At 42.8% G+C, this 15,780-nt stretch overlaps 1 protein-coding gene across 9 annotated transcripts in view; it reads left to right on the top strand.

Annotated features, from left to right (window-relative positions):
• SPAG17 (sperm associated antigen 17) overlaps window positions 1–15,780 on the top strand; it is a 236,569-nt gene that overhangs the window by 209,008 nt on the left and 11,781 nt on the right. For 8 of the 9 annotated variants that reach the window (XM_045033353.1, XM_045033351.1, XM_045033352.1 and 5 more), the window contains 2 exons: window positions 1,433–1,577; window positions 3,767–3,911. In XM_045033353.1, coding sequence (XP_044889288.1) covers window positions 1,433–1,577; window positions 3,767–3,906 — 285 coding nt within the window. In that variant the 3' untranslated portion in view covers window positions 3,907–3,911. Of the gene's footprint in view, window positions 1–1,432; window positions 1,578–3,766; window positions 3,912–15,234; window positions 15,462–15,780 lie in introns of all 9 variants that reach the window. The other variant, XR_006582945.1, reaches the window with a different exon arrangement.

The following is a 15,780-nucleotide window of genomic DNA, read 5'->3' as shown; positions in this document are numbered from 1 at the left end:
TTATGGTCTACAAAACAGTAGTTTGCAGGCTGCAGTTCCAAACAGAAATATACTTTGAGATTAGACCCACCAATTCGTGAGCACCTCTCTCACACATTTCATCATCGTACTGCGTCAAGATTTCAGAAACTTCTCAACATAAAGCAAAAAACAAAACAAAAAATCAAAGTTAGCTCTCCTTCCACTGTTCTGGGAAGTTAGCAGATTTCTTTTCATTTAAAGTAGGGGCAATGCCCAAAGCCAAAATGACTGTTGGATCAATCTTTATAGGTACTAAAAACCCAGCGTGTATTCTTTGAAGCTCACTCTCGACTGTTAGTTTTTTAATATTTTTTTTTCTTTTTGACAGTAAGTTTTGGCTCTGCACAAATATAATCTATAGACTTGTCCATATGTAAAGCTAACCGCTGTTCAGCTTGGTTGGTTGCCAACACCGAGTGAATGTGCTCGGAGCCCGGGTAGACCTGATGGCAGGATGCCAGCTGCCATGCGGAGTGGCGTCACCCCAGCCCTGCCCTCCGTGTTGGGCTCCAGGGCGAAGGGCCTGGTCCTCAGACATGGAGCGTTGGATACCGTCCAGTAAGCAGACCTTCACAAGCACATTGTTGAAAAAGTTGAAACATTTTTCCGGTCCTATTATTTACAAACTACACTGAAGAAAACAAATTTTTTGTATCTAACTGCTTTCCATGTGGTGGTTTCTGATGTATTTTTTTTTTCCCCCCAGCCAATTGTTCTCAAGTCTGCTTCTTAGCCTACCTCCTGGAGAGGCAGCTTAGGAACACAAACAGCTCTTTCTTTCCTGGCCAGTGTTCTCTTCAAGGGACAAGGCAAGAAGCCCATTCCTTGCTGTGTTTCTTCTTCATTATATATCGGGTTTCTTCTTTGTTGGTCCAGACCTCTTCCACGTAGCTTTCAGACCTAAGCAGTTTGGCATCTGAACTCCTCCGGTCTCCCTGTACTGGCTCTGTCACACCATAGGCCCTCCACTGGGAACATTATAAACTAAGAGGCAGGGCCAGGAAGTTGTGCGATTCACGTAGTCTCTTATTTTAAACTTCTCTTTATCTGCAAGGATGCCCCTAGGAACTCACTGCAGATATTCAAGAAAGAGCACGATTGCGGGCATTGTAAACTTTGCCTTCAGTGCCACCTCCAGGACGCTGGCTTTTATTTTTCTTACCCTTCTTCCCAAATGGCACCTGGTTTTCCCCTTCAACAATTGATCCCGGGTCCCATTTGCTCCATGGAAGTCTACCTAGCTAATCTACAAGGTAATTCTTGTAAGTGACTAACTGCGATGGTTCATGTGCGCCAAATTTATAGATGGGAAAACAGGATTAGAGAGTCTAACTAGCTTGCCCAAATTCATGTTAAAACCTAGATTTGAGCCCCGATGTGTCTGATTCTAAAGCTACATTGTGTCCTATAGGTGGCAGCGGGTCTGCAGACGGAACTGAAAGTGGAGTTATTTGCCATGGCTGTTGGAGAAGAAGGTGCCAGGGGATCAACACACATCTCGCACAATATTGAGATTATGACTGAGCATGACGTCCTGTTCTTACCCGTGGAAGCAAATATCCTTTAAAGTTCAATTTGAGTAGTCATAAATAGAGCAAAAATTACATTTGAGCAAGGAGAAAATATTAGAATGCTATTCCGTGACCCCCCACCCCCACCCCTGCACTCCATAGCTTCATTAATTCTGTTTTTAAAACCGTAGAGTTGAAGTTTTAGGATAAAGATTGTCTTCGTCTTTGTGAGCGGCTAGCAAAATGCCTGTTAACACAGTACATGAGCAGTGACTGCAAGTTGAATGAATGTCAATGTTCATTGCTGTCTATGGGGTATCAGGCCATCAGAATTAAGCAGGGAATTGTTTTTAAAACTTTTGAGGAAAGGAGACTTAAGTAGAAAGAACAAACAAATCCACAGCAATAGGAGAGTTCTGGGTGTTGGGAAGTATAGGGAGTTCAACTCGTTGAGACCTTAGGGGTATTAGGAAACATAGTAGGGAAGTTGTGGAAGATTTTGAATCCCTGCTTAAACTTTATTATATAAGCAAGAGTGAATCATTGATCCAGTGCATGATACAGTTGTCATATTTTTATCAAGATGAACCCAGCATTACCGTGCTGGACATGTCGAGGAGCAACCTGATGCAAATAGAAACAAAGAGTCGTTGGAAGGCCGCTTCATTAGGCCGAGCATAAGGACAGGAACTACCCCGTGGCAGTTGTGGAAGAGGGTCATGGGTGGAAAGACATTTGGCGGGGGAGAGGAATCTGTAAAATCTCAGGTGGAACCCACTGAGGGAGGGCAGTAAGAGGACTCAAGAGTTCAAGGTTTGGAGCATGCAGGTCTGGATCTCAATTGAAGAGACAGCGCAGGAGAGGTAATGATTTTAAACATCATCTACAAAGAGGAGACAACTGGAGGTATGGAAAAGGAGTAGAGCTGCGGGGTCTGTTAAGGACACAGAAGGAAGAAGAGGAGACCGTGGAGACAGAACAAGCAATCAGAAAACCAAGAAGCATCTCAGAAGCCACACAAGGAATTTCAAGGAAAACACGGACCTCGTTGACAGGTGCTACAGAGATGTCCTGGAGAATTCAGATTACGTAGGATTGCTAGATTGGGCTGAAGGGAATGGAAGAGAAACATTAAAAAATATGAATGAGAGGAAGTAACTGAAGCAGCAGCATCCAAAGGAGAGCAAGAGAATAGTCGAGAAGAGGGCTAAAGGCTTAGTCTCGGCGAGGGGGCGTGAGAGGACGGCTAAGGATCCAGACTTTGAGGTGAAGGGGAAATTTGGGGAAGCTTGTGTCAGATGACCTTGGTTTCAGTGGAAATGGAGCTGAATTCATTTGTTCACTTATTTCAAAGAGAAGTGTCTCTAGTGTGCTAGGCACTGTTCTAGGCACTGGGGATACAGCAGCGAACAAGACACAAAACTCCCTGCCCCTACGTTGCTTACTTTCCAGGGGGAGAACAGACTGTACGCAAAATAAGTAACACAAGGACTACAGTGGTGCTCGTAAGTACAATGGAGATAAATAAAAAGTAGGAAAGGGGGTACAGGGAGGATTAAGGAGGACTGCAATTTAAAGTGGGATGTTCAAGAAAAGACCTCACGGGGGATGTGATTTTTTTTTTTCTATATGGATGGCAGGGTTCTTCTGCAGTGATAGGAGAAAACTAACCAAAGAACCAGCTTTTTCCTCTAAGAATTAAATCAAGTCTCCATACATCCTCTTCACACAAGTTATGAGATGCTGACCCAGAGACACTGTAACCCTGCTGCTGGTCACAGTAACTAAGTCATTCTGCTTTTATGCTCGTAGATTAAAGGCCACCTGTCAGGCATAGATAGATGGGGCAGAGAGTTTTATTAGATCTTTTATCTACTTCTAATGTCAGTAGTGAGAATTTGTAGCCCATTTCTCAAGATCTATCCCTTCCCCAGAAAAAAAGGCATGACCTCTAGACATTGATGTGATTTTGGGACCTGTTATGGTGATTGATGTCTCCTATAGGAAGACTCACCACAGTCAGGGGAGAAGCACACACTGGGTGGACAGGAGAAATTCCAGGAAATCAATATCCGTCCGTCTTCCTCTAAGCCTGAGTCCACAGAATTCACATTGCATGGTAAAGGACCCAAAACAGAGCTAATGAGGCTAGAGAGGAGGTTCTGATTTGAAAATGTTAACGAGTTTGTACATACACATCATTTGGTCACAAAAGTCCTTAACGAGTATCTTACCAGTTTTAACAAGCAGCAATTATGATAAGAGACCAAAAGATTTTCCTCAGGGAAAAGAAAATCCCATGGTCCAGAGGACTTCTACGATTTCTTCTTCTGCACTTGGAGTCTTCATGTCCCGTAAAATTTCTCCACGTTAGGTCCGGTAAGTAAGTAATAAATGGGAATTTGACTGGTAACCATTCATATGTGAGGCCTTAGACCTCATGTTTGTTCCTCTCTTCTTACAGCCAGAAACCAATGAGCCACTAAGCCCAGGGGAAAGGAAATACTTGTTCTTAATGACCAAAACAGCTACTCCTTTACATATTATCATATCTCATCCTCACACTACTGATAAGATAGGTATTCTTTCCCACGTTATAAATGGGGAAGCTGATGATGTAAAAATCTAACCTACTTCAATGTGATTCTGAAGTTCGTTCTTTTTAAAAAATTTTTTTTAATGTTTATTTTTTTAATGTTTATTTTTGAGAGAAAGAAAGAGAGAGCGCACAAGCAGGGGAGAGGCAGACAGAGAGGGAGACACAGAATCCAAAGCAGGCGCCAGGCTCTTAGCTGTCTGCGGACATGGGGCTCAAACTCACAAACTGCGAGATCATGACCTGAGCCAAAGTCAGACGCTTAAATTGACTGAGCTATCCAGGCACCCCTAAAGTTCATTCTTTTAAGTGCTGTTTTCAGTGTTGACCTTCCAAGAAGCAGGGGCACCGACACCAGGATGTCCTTCTGAACTTGAAACTTTATAAGTAAGCCAGTGGTTCTCAGACATTTTGAATGCAGATTCTTTATGTATTCTTAAAAATTACTGAGGACCCCAAAGAGCTGTCATATTATGTGGGTCATATCTACTGCATTTACCAAACTGGAATTAAAACTGGGAAAAATTACCAATGTGAAAACCATAATGAACCCAGTATATTAACATAGATTTTTTTTAATGAAACATTAACTATTTTCCAAAACAGAAATGGATTACTCACAGGACACTGTTTTACATTTTCATAATTCCTTTACTATCTGGCCTAATAGAACACAGCTGGGTTCGTACCCCAGCTCTGCATTCAGTCTGTCACGATATGAGACATCACGTAGCCTCCGGAAAACTCCACTGTATGCTCATGAGAGAAAAAGGCAAACAGCATCTTGTCTGTTTCCTGGAGCTGCTGAAACAAGTCTGTGCTCGTTTCTTGCGGCTGCTGGGAGTCACACAAGGTAGGTGGCTTAAAACAACGGATATTCCGTTGCAGTTCAGGAGGCCAGAGATCCAAGATCAAGGTGTCGGACTTGGCTCTTTCTGGAGATGGAGGGAGGATTTGTTCTATGCCTCTCTCCTACCGTCTCAGGGCTGCCAGCAGGTCTTGGTGTTCACTGGCTTATTGCTGACTCACTTTCATCTCTGGCTCAAATGGCATTCTTCCCCGTATATATATTTCTGCGTGTCTCCCTCCTTGTAAGAATGCCATTCATTAGATTTAGTGGGTACCCGAATTCTGAGTGGCATCGTAAGGTCACCTTCCGTTTCTGGTAGACATGAATTTTGTGGAAACAAACCCAATGTAATCTACCCTCCGGTCCCCCAACATTCACATCCATCCCATCCCAACACTCCCAAAACTTTTCACCCATTCCAGCATTAACTCCAAATTCTCAATTCAGAGTGTCACATCCCATCTGTCTAAATCAAGTACGGGTTAGACTCTGGTATGCCCGGCCTTGGTCTCCGTTGGTCTCCTTTCCATTGGTGGACGTATGAAACTAAAAAGCATGTTTTCAGCTTGTACCATACGATGGTGGAAAAAGCATGGGATAGATATTCCCGTTCCAAAAGGAAGAAAGTGGAAGGAATAGAGTCACTGGTCTAAAGCAAATTTGTGACACTGCAGGGCAAATGTCATGAAGTTTCAAGGCCTGAAAATAATCTTTTGTGGCTTGACCGGCCCTCTGGGCCCAGGGGCTGTCCCAGCCCCAACCTCTAGACCATCAGAAGCCCTGTTGGCCCCACCCTCTCTGTCCTCAGCCTGGGACACAATCTTACCCTCCGGGCAGCCCATTTCCTGCTTATAGAATCCTACAAGTCTGGCAGCCTTCCTTCCTCTTGTCCCATCTCTGTCCCTGCGAGGCCAAAATGGCAGCATTTCTGCCGATGTAACATTCTCACAAACCCGTCAGTCTTCATGGGTGTCAAGGAGTTCCACACCATTAGACATGAGGCTTCTCCACAGATCCTTTCTGGACAGCCGTGCCTCTATTCCTGGCTTCTGCTGAGATGCTTGATCGTATCCATGGCCACAAATCTAATCGCACATTTTCTAGCACACACCCTTGGTGACCTCTGAAGAGCATGCCCTTGCAGAATAGATAGGCTGTGAATTTTCAAACTCATCATGTTCTGGTTCCTTTTTGCTAACCATTTCCTTCCTCAAATTATCTCTTTCCTCTTGCATTTTACTATAAGCAGCAAGAAAGTAGGCCACATCTTCCATATTTTGTTTGGAAACCTCAGCTAAATATTCAGTGTCATGGTTCACAAGCTCTACTTTAACCCCAAAGCAGAACACAAGTCAGCCAAGTTTTCTGCCACCTTACTTTTCCTCCAGTGTCCAACATGTTCATTTCTGAGTTCATACCAAAAGAACCTTTATCTTCTAACATGTATTCATTTTTGAGAGACAGAGGGCTAGCAGGGGAGGGGCAGAGAGAGAGGGAGACACAGAATCTGAAGCAGGGTCCAGGCTCTGAGCTGTCAGCATAGAGCCTGATGCAGGGCTCGAACTCACGGACTGCGAGATCATAACCTGAGCCGAAGTCAGAGGCTCAACCGACTGAGCCACCCAGGCACCCCAGAAGCACCTTTTAATGTTCACACTTCTATCAACATTTTGTTCATGATGAAATAGAAATTCTCTGAGATGCCAGCTTTCTCTACTGTCCATATTTCCATATTTCTACCAAATCACTTCAAGATAACCTAGACTTTTTTTTTTTTTAATTATTACATGGCTCAAAATCCTTCCAGTCTTTACCATTTACCCAATTCCAAAGCCACTTCCATATTTTTAGGTATTTGTCCAGTAGCACCCCACTTCCTGGCATCAAAATCTATTTGTTTCCTGGGGTTTCCATAAAATTACCATAAACTGGGTGGCTTAAGGTATTTTCTTGCAGTTCAGGAAACTAAAGGTCTGAAACCAAGGTATTAGAGGACTGGTTCCTTCTGGAGACTGAGGGAGAATTTGTTCCAGCCTATCTCCTGCCTTCTGGTGGTAGCCAGAGTCTTGGTGTCCCTTGGCTTATAGCTGCCTCATGCCAATCGCAGTCTCTGTCTCTGTGGTCCCCAGGCCTCCTGTGTGTCTCCTAACATTGCATTCTTATACGGCCACCATCACTAGATGTAGGGCCCACTCTAATATAGTGTGAACTCATCTTAACTAATTACATTTATAAAGACCCTCTTTCCGGGGCGCCTGGGTGGCGCAGTCGGTTAAGTGTCCGACTTCAGCCAGGTCACGATCTCGCGGTCCGTGAGTTCGAGTGTCGCGTCGGGCTCTGGGCTGATGGCTCAGAGCCTGGAGCCTGTTTCCGATTCTGTGTCTCCCTCTCTCTCTGCCCCTCCCCCGTTCATGCTCTGTCTCTCTCCTAAAAAAAAAAAAAAAAAAAAAAAAAAAAAAAAAAAAAAAAACCTCTTTCCAAATAAGGACACATTCATAGGTTCTGGGTAGACATGAATTTTTGGAGAACACTCTTTAAACTACTATGGAATTTAATATGGTTTTGAAAGTATTTTTGGCATTGCAGACTCCTTGAAAGGTCTTACGGACCCCTAGAGATCATAAACTATACTCTGGGAACCACTGAATTCATGGTTTATGTCAGTTCTACTTAATGACTTTTGGAAGTTACTCCAAACTGAGAAGAGGTAAAGTTTGCATCACTAGTTGGACAGAATAGCTTCCAAATAAAAGATACATAATTCCTGTTGGCACCAATCTATCAAAAGTAAATGACTTCAGTGATGTTGCCTTTATGCCTCTGTTCAGATGATCACAGACTTAATGAGATTGAAAGATGCCTGCTGTACTTATTCTTTTTTTTAATATGAAATTTATTGTCAAATTGGTTTCCATACAACACCCAGTGCTCATCCCAACAGGTGCCCTCCTCAATACCCATCACCCACCCTCCCCTCCCTCCCACCCCCCATCAACCCTCAGTTTATTCTCAGTTTTTAACAGTCTCTTATGGTTTGGCTCTCTCCCTCTCTGTTTTTTTTTCCTTCCCCTCCCCCATGGTCTTCTGGTAAGTTTCTCAGGATCCACATAAGAGTGAAAACATATGGTATCTGTCTTTCTCTGTATGACTTATTTCACTTAGCATAACACTCTCCAGTTCCATCCACGTTGCTACAAAAGGCCATATTTCATTCTTCCTCATTGCCAAGTAGTATTCCATTGTGTATATAAACCACAATTTCTTTATCCATTCATCAGTTGATGGACATTTAGGCTCTTTCCATAATTTGGCTACTGTTGAAAGTGCTACTATAAACATTGGGGTACAAGTGCCCCTATGTATCGGCACTCCTATGTCCCTTGGGTAAATTTCTAGCAGTGCTATTCCTGGGTCATAGGGTAGATCTATTTTTAATTTTTTGAGGAACCTCCACACTGTTTTCCAGAGCAGCTGAACCAGTTTGCATTCCCACCAACAGTGCAAGAGGGTTCCTGTTTCTCCACATCCTCTCCAGCATCTATAGTCTCCTGATTTGTTCATTTTAGCCACTCTGACTGGCGTGAGGTAGCATCTCAGTGTGGTTTTGATTTGTATTTCCCTGATGAGGAGTGACATTGAGCATCTTTTCATGTGCCTGTTGGCCATCTGGATGTTTCCTTTAGGGAAGTGTCTATTCATGTTTTCTGCCCATTTCTTCACTGGATTGTGTTTCGGGTGTGGAATTTGGTGAGCTCTTTATAGATTTTGGATACCAGCCCTTTGTCTGATATGTATCTTTTCCCATTCTGTTGGTTGCCTTTTAGTTTTGTTGTTTCCTTTGCAGTGCAGAAGCTTTTTATCTTCATGAGGTCCCAACAGTTCATTTTTGTTTTTAATTCCCTTTTGTTTTGGGGATGTGTCAAGTAAGAAATTGCTGCAGCTGAAGTCAGAGAGGTTTCTTCCTGCTTTCTCCTCTAGGGTTTTGATGGTTTCCTGTCTCACATTCAGGTCCTTTATCCATTTTGAGTTTATTTTTGTGAATGGTGAAAGCAAGTGGTCTAGTTCCATCCTTCTGCATGTTGCTGTCCAGTTCTCCCAGCACCATTGGTTAAAGAGACGTCTTTTTTCCATCGGATATTCTTTCCTGCTTTGTCAAAGATTAGTTGGCCATACTTTTGTGGGTCTAATTCTGGGGTTTCTGTTCTATTCCATTAGTCTATGTGTCTGTTTTTGTGCCAATACCATGCTCTCTTGATGATTACAGCTTTGTAGTAGAGGCTAAAGTCTGGGATTGTGATGACTAATGCTTTGGTCTTCTTCAAAATCACTTTGGCTATTCGGGGTCTTTTATGGTTCCATACACATTTTAGGATTGCTTGTTCTGGCTTTGAGAAGAATGCTGGTGCAATTTTGATTGGGACTGCATTGAATGTGTACATAACTTTGGGTAGTATGGACATTTTAACAATATTTATTCTTCCAATCCATGAGCATGGAATGTTTTTCCATTTCTTTATATCCAATTTCCTTAATAAGCTTTCTATACTTTTCAGCATAAAGATCTTTTAGATCTTTGGTTAGGTTTATTCCCAGATATTTTATGATTCTTCGTGCAATTGTGAATGGGATCAGTTTCTTTGTCTTTCTGTTGCTTCATTATTAGTGTATAAGAATGCATCTGATTTCTGTACATTGATTTTGTATCCTGCAACTTTCCTGAATTCATGGATCAGTTCTAGCGGACTTTTGGTGGAGTCTGTCAGGTTTTCCATGTATATCATGTCATCTGCAAAAAGTGAAAGCTTGACTTCATCTTTGCCAATTTTGATGCCTTTGATTTCCTTTTGTTGTCTGATTGCTGATGCTAGCACTTCCAACACTATGTGAAACAACAGTGGTGAGAGTGGACATCCCTGTCATGTTCCTGATCTCAGGGGGAAAGCTCTCAATTTTTCCCTGTTGACGATGATATTTGCTGTGGGCTTTTCATAAATGGCCTTTATGATGTTTAAGTATGTTCCTTCTATCCTGACTTTCTTGAGGGTTTTTATTAAGAAAGGATGCTGAATTTTGTCAAATGCTTTTTCTGCATCGATTCACAGGATCATATGGTTCTTTTTCTTTTATTAATGTGATGTATCACATTAATTGATTTGCAAATGTTGAACCAGCCCTGCATCCCAGGAATGAATCCCACTTGATCATGGTGAATAATTCTTTTTATATGACATTGAATTCGATTTGCTAGTATCTTATTGAGAATTTTTGCATCCATATTCATCAGGGATATTGGCCTGTAGTTCTCTTTTTTTACTGGGTCTCTGTCTGGTTTAGGAATCAAAGTAATACTGGCTTCATAGAATGAGTCTGGAAGTTTTCCTTCCCTTTCTAATTTTGGAACAGCTTGAGAAAGATAGGTATTATCTCTGATTTAAATGTCTGGTAGAATATCCCTGGGAAGCCATCTGGTCCTGGACTCTTATTTGTTGGCAGATTTTTGGTAACTGATTCAATTTCTTCACTGGTTATGAGTCTGTTCAAGTTTTTATTTCTTCCTGAGTTTTGGAAGGGTGTGGGTGCTTAGGAATTTGTCCATTTCTTCCAGGTTATCCAGTTTGTTGGCATATAATTTTTCATAGTATTCCCTGATAATTGCTTGTATTTCTGAGGGATTGGTTGTAATAATTCCATTTTCATTCATGATTTTATCTATTTGGGTCATCTCCCTTTTCTTTTTGAGGAGCCTGGCTAGAGGTTTATCAATTTTGTTTCTTTTTTCAAAAAACCAACTCTTGGTTTCATGGATCTGCTCTACAGTTTTTTTAGATTCTACATTGTTTATTTCTGCTCTGATATTTATTATTTCTCTTCTTCTGCTGGGTTTGGGGTGTCTTTGCTGTTCTGCTATTTCCTTTAGGTGTGCTGTTAGATTTTGTATTTGGGATTTTTCTCGTTTCTTGAGATAGGCCTGGACTGCAATGTATTTTCTTCTCAGGACTGCCTTCGCTGCATCCCAAAGCATTTGGATTGTTGTATCTTCATTTTCATTTGTTTCCATATATTTTTAAATTTCTTCTCTAATTGCCTGGTTGACCCTTTCATTCTTTAGTAGGATGTTCTTTAACCTCCATGCTTTTGGAGGTTTTCCAGACTTTTTCCTGTGGTTGATTTCAAGCTTCATAGCATTGTGGTCTGAAAGTGTGCATGGTATGATCTCAATTCTTTTATACTTATGAAGGGCTGTTTTGTGACCCAGTATGTGATCTATCTTGGAGAATGTTCCATGTGCACTCGAGAACAAAGTATATTCTGTTGTTTTGGCATGCAGAGTTCTAAATATATCTGTCAAGACCATCTGTTCCAATGTATCATTCAGGGCCCTTGTTTCTTTATTGATCCTGTATCTAGATGATGCATTACTGTAAGTGGAGTACTAAAGTCCCCTGCAATTACCACATTCTTATCAATAAGGTTGCTTATGTTTATGATTGTTTTATATATTTGGGGGCTCCCGTATTCGGCACATAGACATTTATAATTGTTAGTTCTTCCTGATGGATAGACCCTGTAATGATTATATAATGCCATTCTTCATTTCTTGTTACAGCCTTTAATTTAAAGTCTAGTTTGTCTGATAGAAGTATGGCTACTCCAGCTTTCTTTTGACTTCTAGTAGCATGATAGATAGTTCTCCATCCTGTCACTTTCAATCTGAAGGTGTCCTCAGGTCTAAAATGAGTCTCTTGTAGACAGTAAATAGATGGGTCCTGTTTTTTTATCCATTCTCATACCCTATGTCTTTTGGTTGGAGCATTTAGTCCATTTACATTCAGTGTTATAATAGAAAGATATGGGTTTAGAGTCATTGTGATGTCTGTAGGTTTCATGCTTGTAGTGATGTCTCTGGTACTTTTTGGTCCTTGCAACATTTCACTCACAGAATCTCTTAGGATCTTTTGTAGGACTGGTTTAGTGGTGATGAATTCCTTCAGTTTTTGTTTGGGAAGACCTTTATCTCTTCTTCTATTGTGAACGATAGACTTGCTGGATAAAGGAATCTCGGCTGCATATTTTTTCTGTTCATCACATTGAAGGTTTCCTGCCATTCCTTTCTGGCCTGCCAATTTTTAGTAGATAGGTCTGCTACTACTCTTATGTGTACCTTTGTAAGTTATGGTCTGTTTATCCCTAGCTGCTTTCAGAATTTTCTCTTTATCCCTGTATTTTGCCAGTTTCAACTATGATATGTCGTGCAGAAGATTGATTCAAGTTACATCTGAAGGGAGTACTCTGTGCCTCTTGGATCAATGCCTTTTTCCTTCCCCAGATCGGGGAAGTTCTCAGCTATGATTTGTTCAAGTACACCTTCAGCCCCTTTCTCTCCCTCTTCCTCTTCTGAAATTCCTATCATACGGATATTGTTACATTTGATTGCATCACTTAGTTCTCTAATTCTCCCCTCATACTGCTGGATTTTTTTATCTTTTTATCAGCTTCCTCTTTTCCCATTTTATCTTCTAAGTCACCTATTCTCTCCTCTGCCTCTTCAATCTGAAACTGTGGTCACTTCCATTTTATTTTGCACCTCATTTATAGCATTTTTAGCTCCTCATGACTCTTAGTCCCTTGATCTCTGTAGCAATAGATTCTCTGCTCTCCTCTATGCTTTTTTCAAGCCCAGCGATTAATTTTATGATTATTCTAAATTCTTGTTCTGTTATATTGCTTAAATTGTTTTTGATCAATTCATTAGCTGTCACTACTTCCTGGAGTTTCTTTTGAGGAGAGTTCTTCCGTTTTTTCATTTTGGGTAGTCCCTGTGGTGGCTCCAAACTGCAGGGCACTTCCCCTGTGCTGTCGGGTGTAACTTGTGTTGGTGGGCAGGGCCACAGTCAGACCTGATGTCTGTCCCCAGCCCACCGCTGGGGCTACAGTCAGACTGGTGTGTACCTTATCTTCCCCTCTCCCAGGGGTAGGACTCACTGTGGAGTGGTGTGGCCCCTGTCTGGGCTACTTGCACACTGCCAGGTTTGTGGTGCTGCTTTGATGGGATCTGGCGTATTAGCTGGGGTGGATCCACAAGGTGCAGAGGGGCGGGAAGGGCAGGCTTAGCTTGCTTTGCCTTTGGTGGTCCCCTGCGGGATGGGCCCTGCGGCACTGGGAGGGAGGCTGACCTGTCAGAGGGATGGATCCACAGAAGCACAGCGTTGGGCATATGCGAGTTGCAAGCAAGTTTGGTGACAGGAACTAGTTCCCTTTGGAATTTCGGCTGGGGGATGGGAGAGGGAGATGGCGCTTGCCAGCACCTTTGTTCCCCCCACCAAGCTGAGCTCTGTGTTCCAGGGCTCAACAACCCTCCCTCCTGGCGTCCTCTTGCCCTCCCCACTCTCGAGAGCAGAGCTGTTGACTTTTAACATTCCAGATGTTAAGTCCTGCTGGCTGTCAGAACTCACCCAGTCCGGCCCCTCCGCTTTTGCAAGCCAGACTCGGGGGCTCTGCCTTGCCGGGTGGGCTAGCTGCCCCTCCACCGCCCCGGCTCGCTCCCGCCAGACCGTGTAGCACACACCGCCTTTCAGCCCTTCCTACTCTCTTCCGTGGGCCTCTTGTCTATGCTTGGCTCCAAAGAGTCCGTTCTGCTGGTCTTCTGGCGGTTTTCTGGGTTATTTAGGCAGATGTGGCTGGAATCTGTGATCAGTAGGACAAGGTAAGCCCAGCATCTTCCTACACCGCCATCTTCCCCTCTTCTTTCATCTTAAAGACAAACATCTGGTCTATAGATTCTCTGTAATATTGCCCAGAGCTAACAGATAACATGTTAGTCTATTTCCTTCCCATCCCTCCTATGTGTGTGTACTGGAATCATTCTGTAGTTTTAGATCTTGTGTGGCTCCCACAGTAACAGCACCATGTGTTTATTTTGAGCCAGTAAGCACTTCTATGAGGGTAGACAGTAATGTGCCTATTTTACAGATGAGTAACCACGTTAAGTAATTTGCTCTACAGAAGCCATATTAGTTACCTATTGCTATAAAACAAATCACCCTATAATGTAGCGGCTTAAAACAACAGACACTTAAGATCTCCTTGCCTCTGTGGTTCCAGAATCCAGGCAGAACTCGGTTGGATACCCTGGCTCAACTAGGGACGAATCTGCTTTCAGCCCACATGGGCAGTCATTGGCAGGAGGCAGCTCCTTGCCACGTGGGCTTCTCCTTAGGGAACCCCACAGCAGGCAGCCTGGTTCATCAGAAGAAGAGCCTGAGAGTGTGAGCAAGGTGGAATTCAGTGTCTTATACCCCAATCTTGGAAGAGACAGGCCACTACCTTTGCTGTAGTCTGTTCTTCAGAAGTCAGTCAGCCAGGTCCCAACCACTCCCACCGGGAAGGGATTACACGGGGGCAGCTGGCACTAGGCCTGACGAGATCGGACGAGGTGTGTGCTCTGTCCTAAAATCACATGGAGCTGCTTGAGCCCACAACATCTCAGAAATAAAAATAACGGGGCTTAGAATATAAGATGATGTTTCTCGTGAGAACCTCAGTCTCATCTCAAAACTCAGGATCTTATGAGGAAAAGGGGCGGACTGTGTGGATAGTGTATGGAGGCCGGGCGGCTTCCTGAGTTCGTGCCTGGCATGGACAGGCTACACAGAGCGGGCTCATCGATTATGTGGATAAGTGAGCAGAACCCTAGATGCAGTCATGTCCTCAGTGAGACACCACTGCCTCCTTGCGCTGTCCCATATCATCTGCCAGATTTATAGATTTCTTTGGGAGAGTTATGACTTAGGACACTCGCACTGAGAAACCATTTAATACCCGGTACACCAAGCACCTAACTTCCAGGCAGAAAATCTGAAAATGGTTAAGCAAATCTTCTTAAACAAAGACATATATAAATAATACAAGCTTAGATGTTATACTAATAAATCATTCATGAGGCTTTTCTTTATGGCATCACCAGCTTCTACAGGTAACACTGCATGATTTGCAAGGGATATTATTCATAAAATGGTTCCTGTACTAAGGATTATATGTAGCCAATGGCTGGCGAAGCCATTATATGCTGACTAAATGACTAGGAATTGGCTTGGCTTAAAATTTACTTTTTAACTCACTGGTTAACCTCAAACCTTTAGGAGTAAGGAGTTTCAAGTATTTTGATTAAAAGTTGGAACTCAGTTACTTCCTGCACACATCACTTCATTCGCCATAAGCCCTCCTTCTCTTTGATGTGTGTAACCCTTTCCACACAGAAACACCTTTAAATCCCCTACTACTGTTAATCTTAAGTGATGGTAGAGAAATGGGAAAGCAACACTTCTAAAACACAAGGAGAGTACCCTCCTGAACTTGCTTTGGTTTGGAACCATCAACAATGTTAATGGGAGATGCTGCAGCTATTTGGGGATGAATGCTTCCAACAAGCACAGACGTGATGTGGATCCAGCCTTTGCTCACTCAAGAACTAAGACACCTTTCAGTAAGTACACTAACTCCTCTCTCTAGTGGCAGGAACAGCCACCTAAAGAAAAGTCTGCTGCTTCAGACTAAAATCCACCAAGCGATCTCTTCTCTTACCTTTTTGTAGTTAAGCCTCAGGAACTCTATGCCAAAAGGATCTTTCTTTACTCCTATTCTGCCCAGTGAAAAACCCCACTATATTCCTTACTTTGCTTCCGTGACTGTGTTATGTGTAGGAACAGTATTGGACTTGTGGGGACCTTGGAGAATGACACCACAAGGACTACAGCTCCGAGACTGTCAAGAAAATGGTGGCACCACAACACAGCACCAATGAA

Source organism: Felis catus, chromosome C1 (genome assembly GCF_018350175.1).
Source record: "Felis catus isolate Fca126 chromosome C1, F.catus_Fca126_mat1.0, whole genome shotgun sequence".
NCBI classification, from domain to species: Eukaryota; Metazoa; Chordata; class Mammalia; order Carnivora; family Felidae; genus Felis; species Felis catus.
The sequence above is the reverse complement of the archived record's forward strand: the minus strand, read 5'-3'. Positions and strand labels throughout refer to the sequence as shown.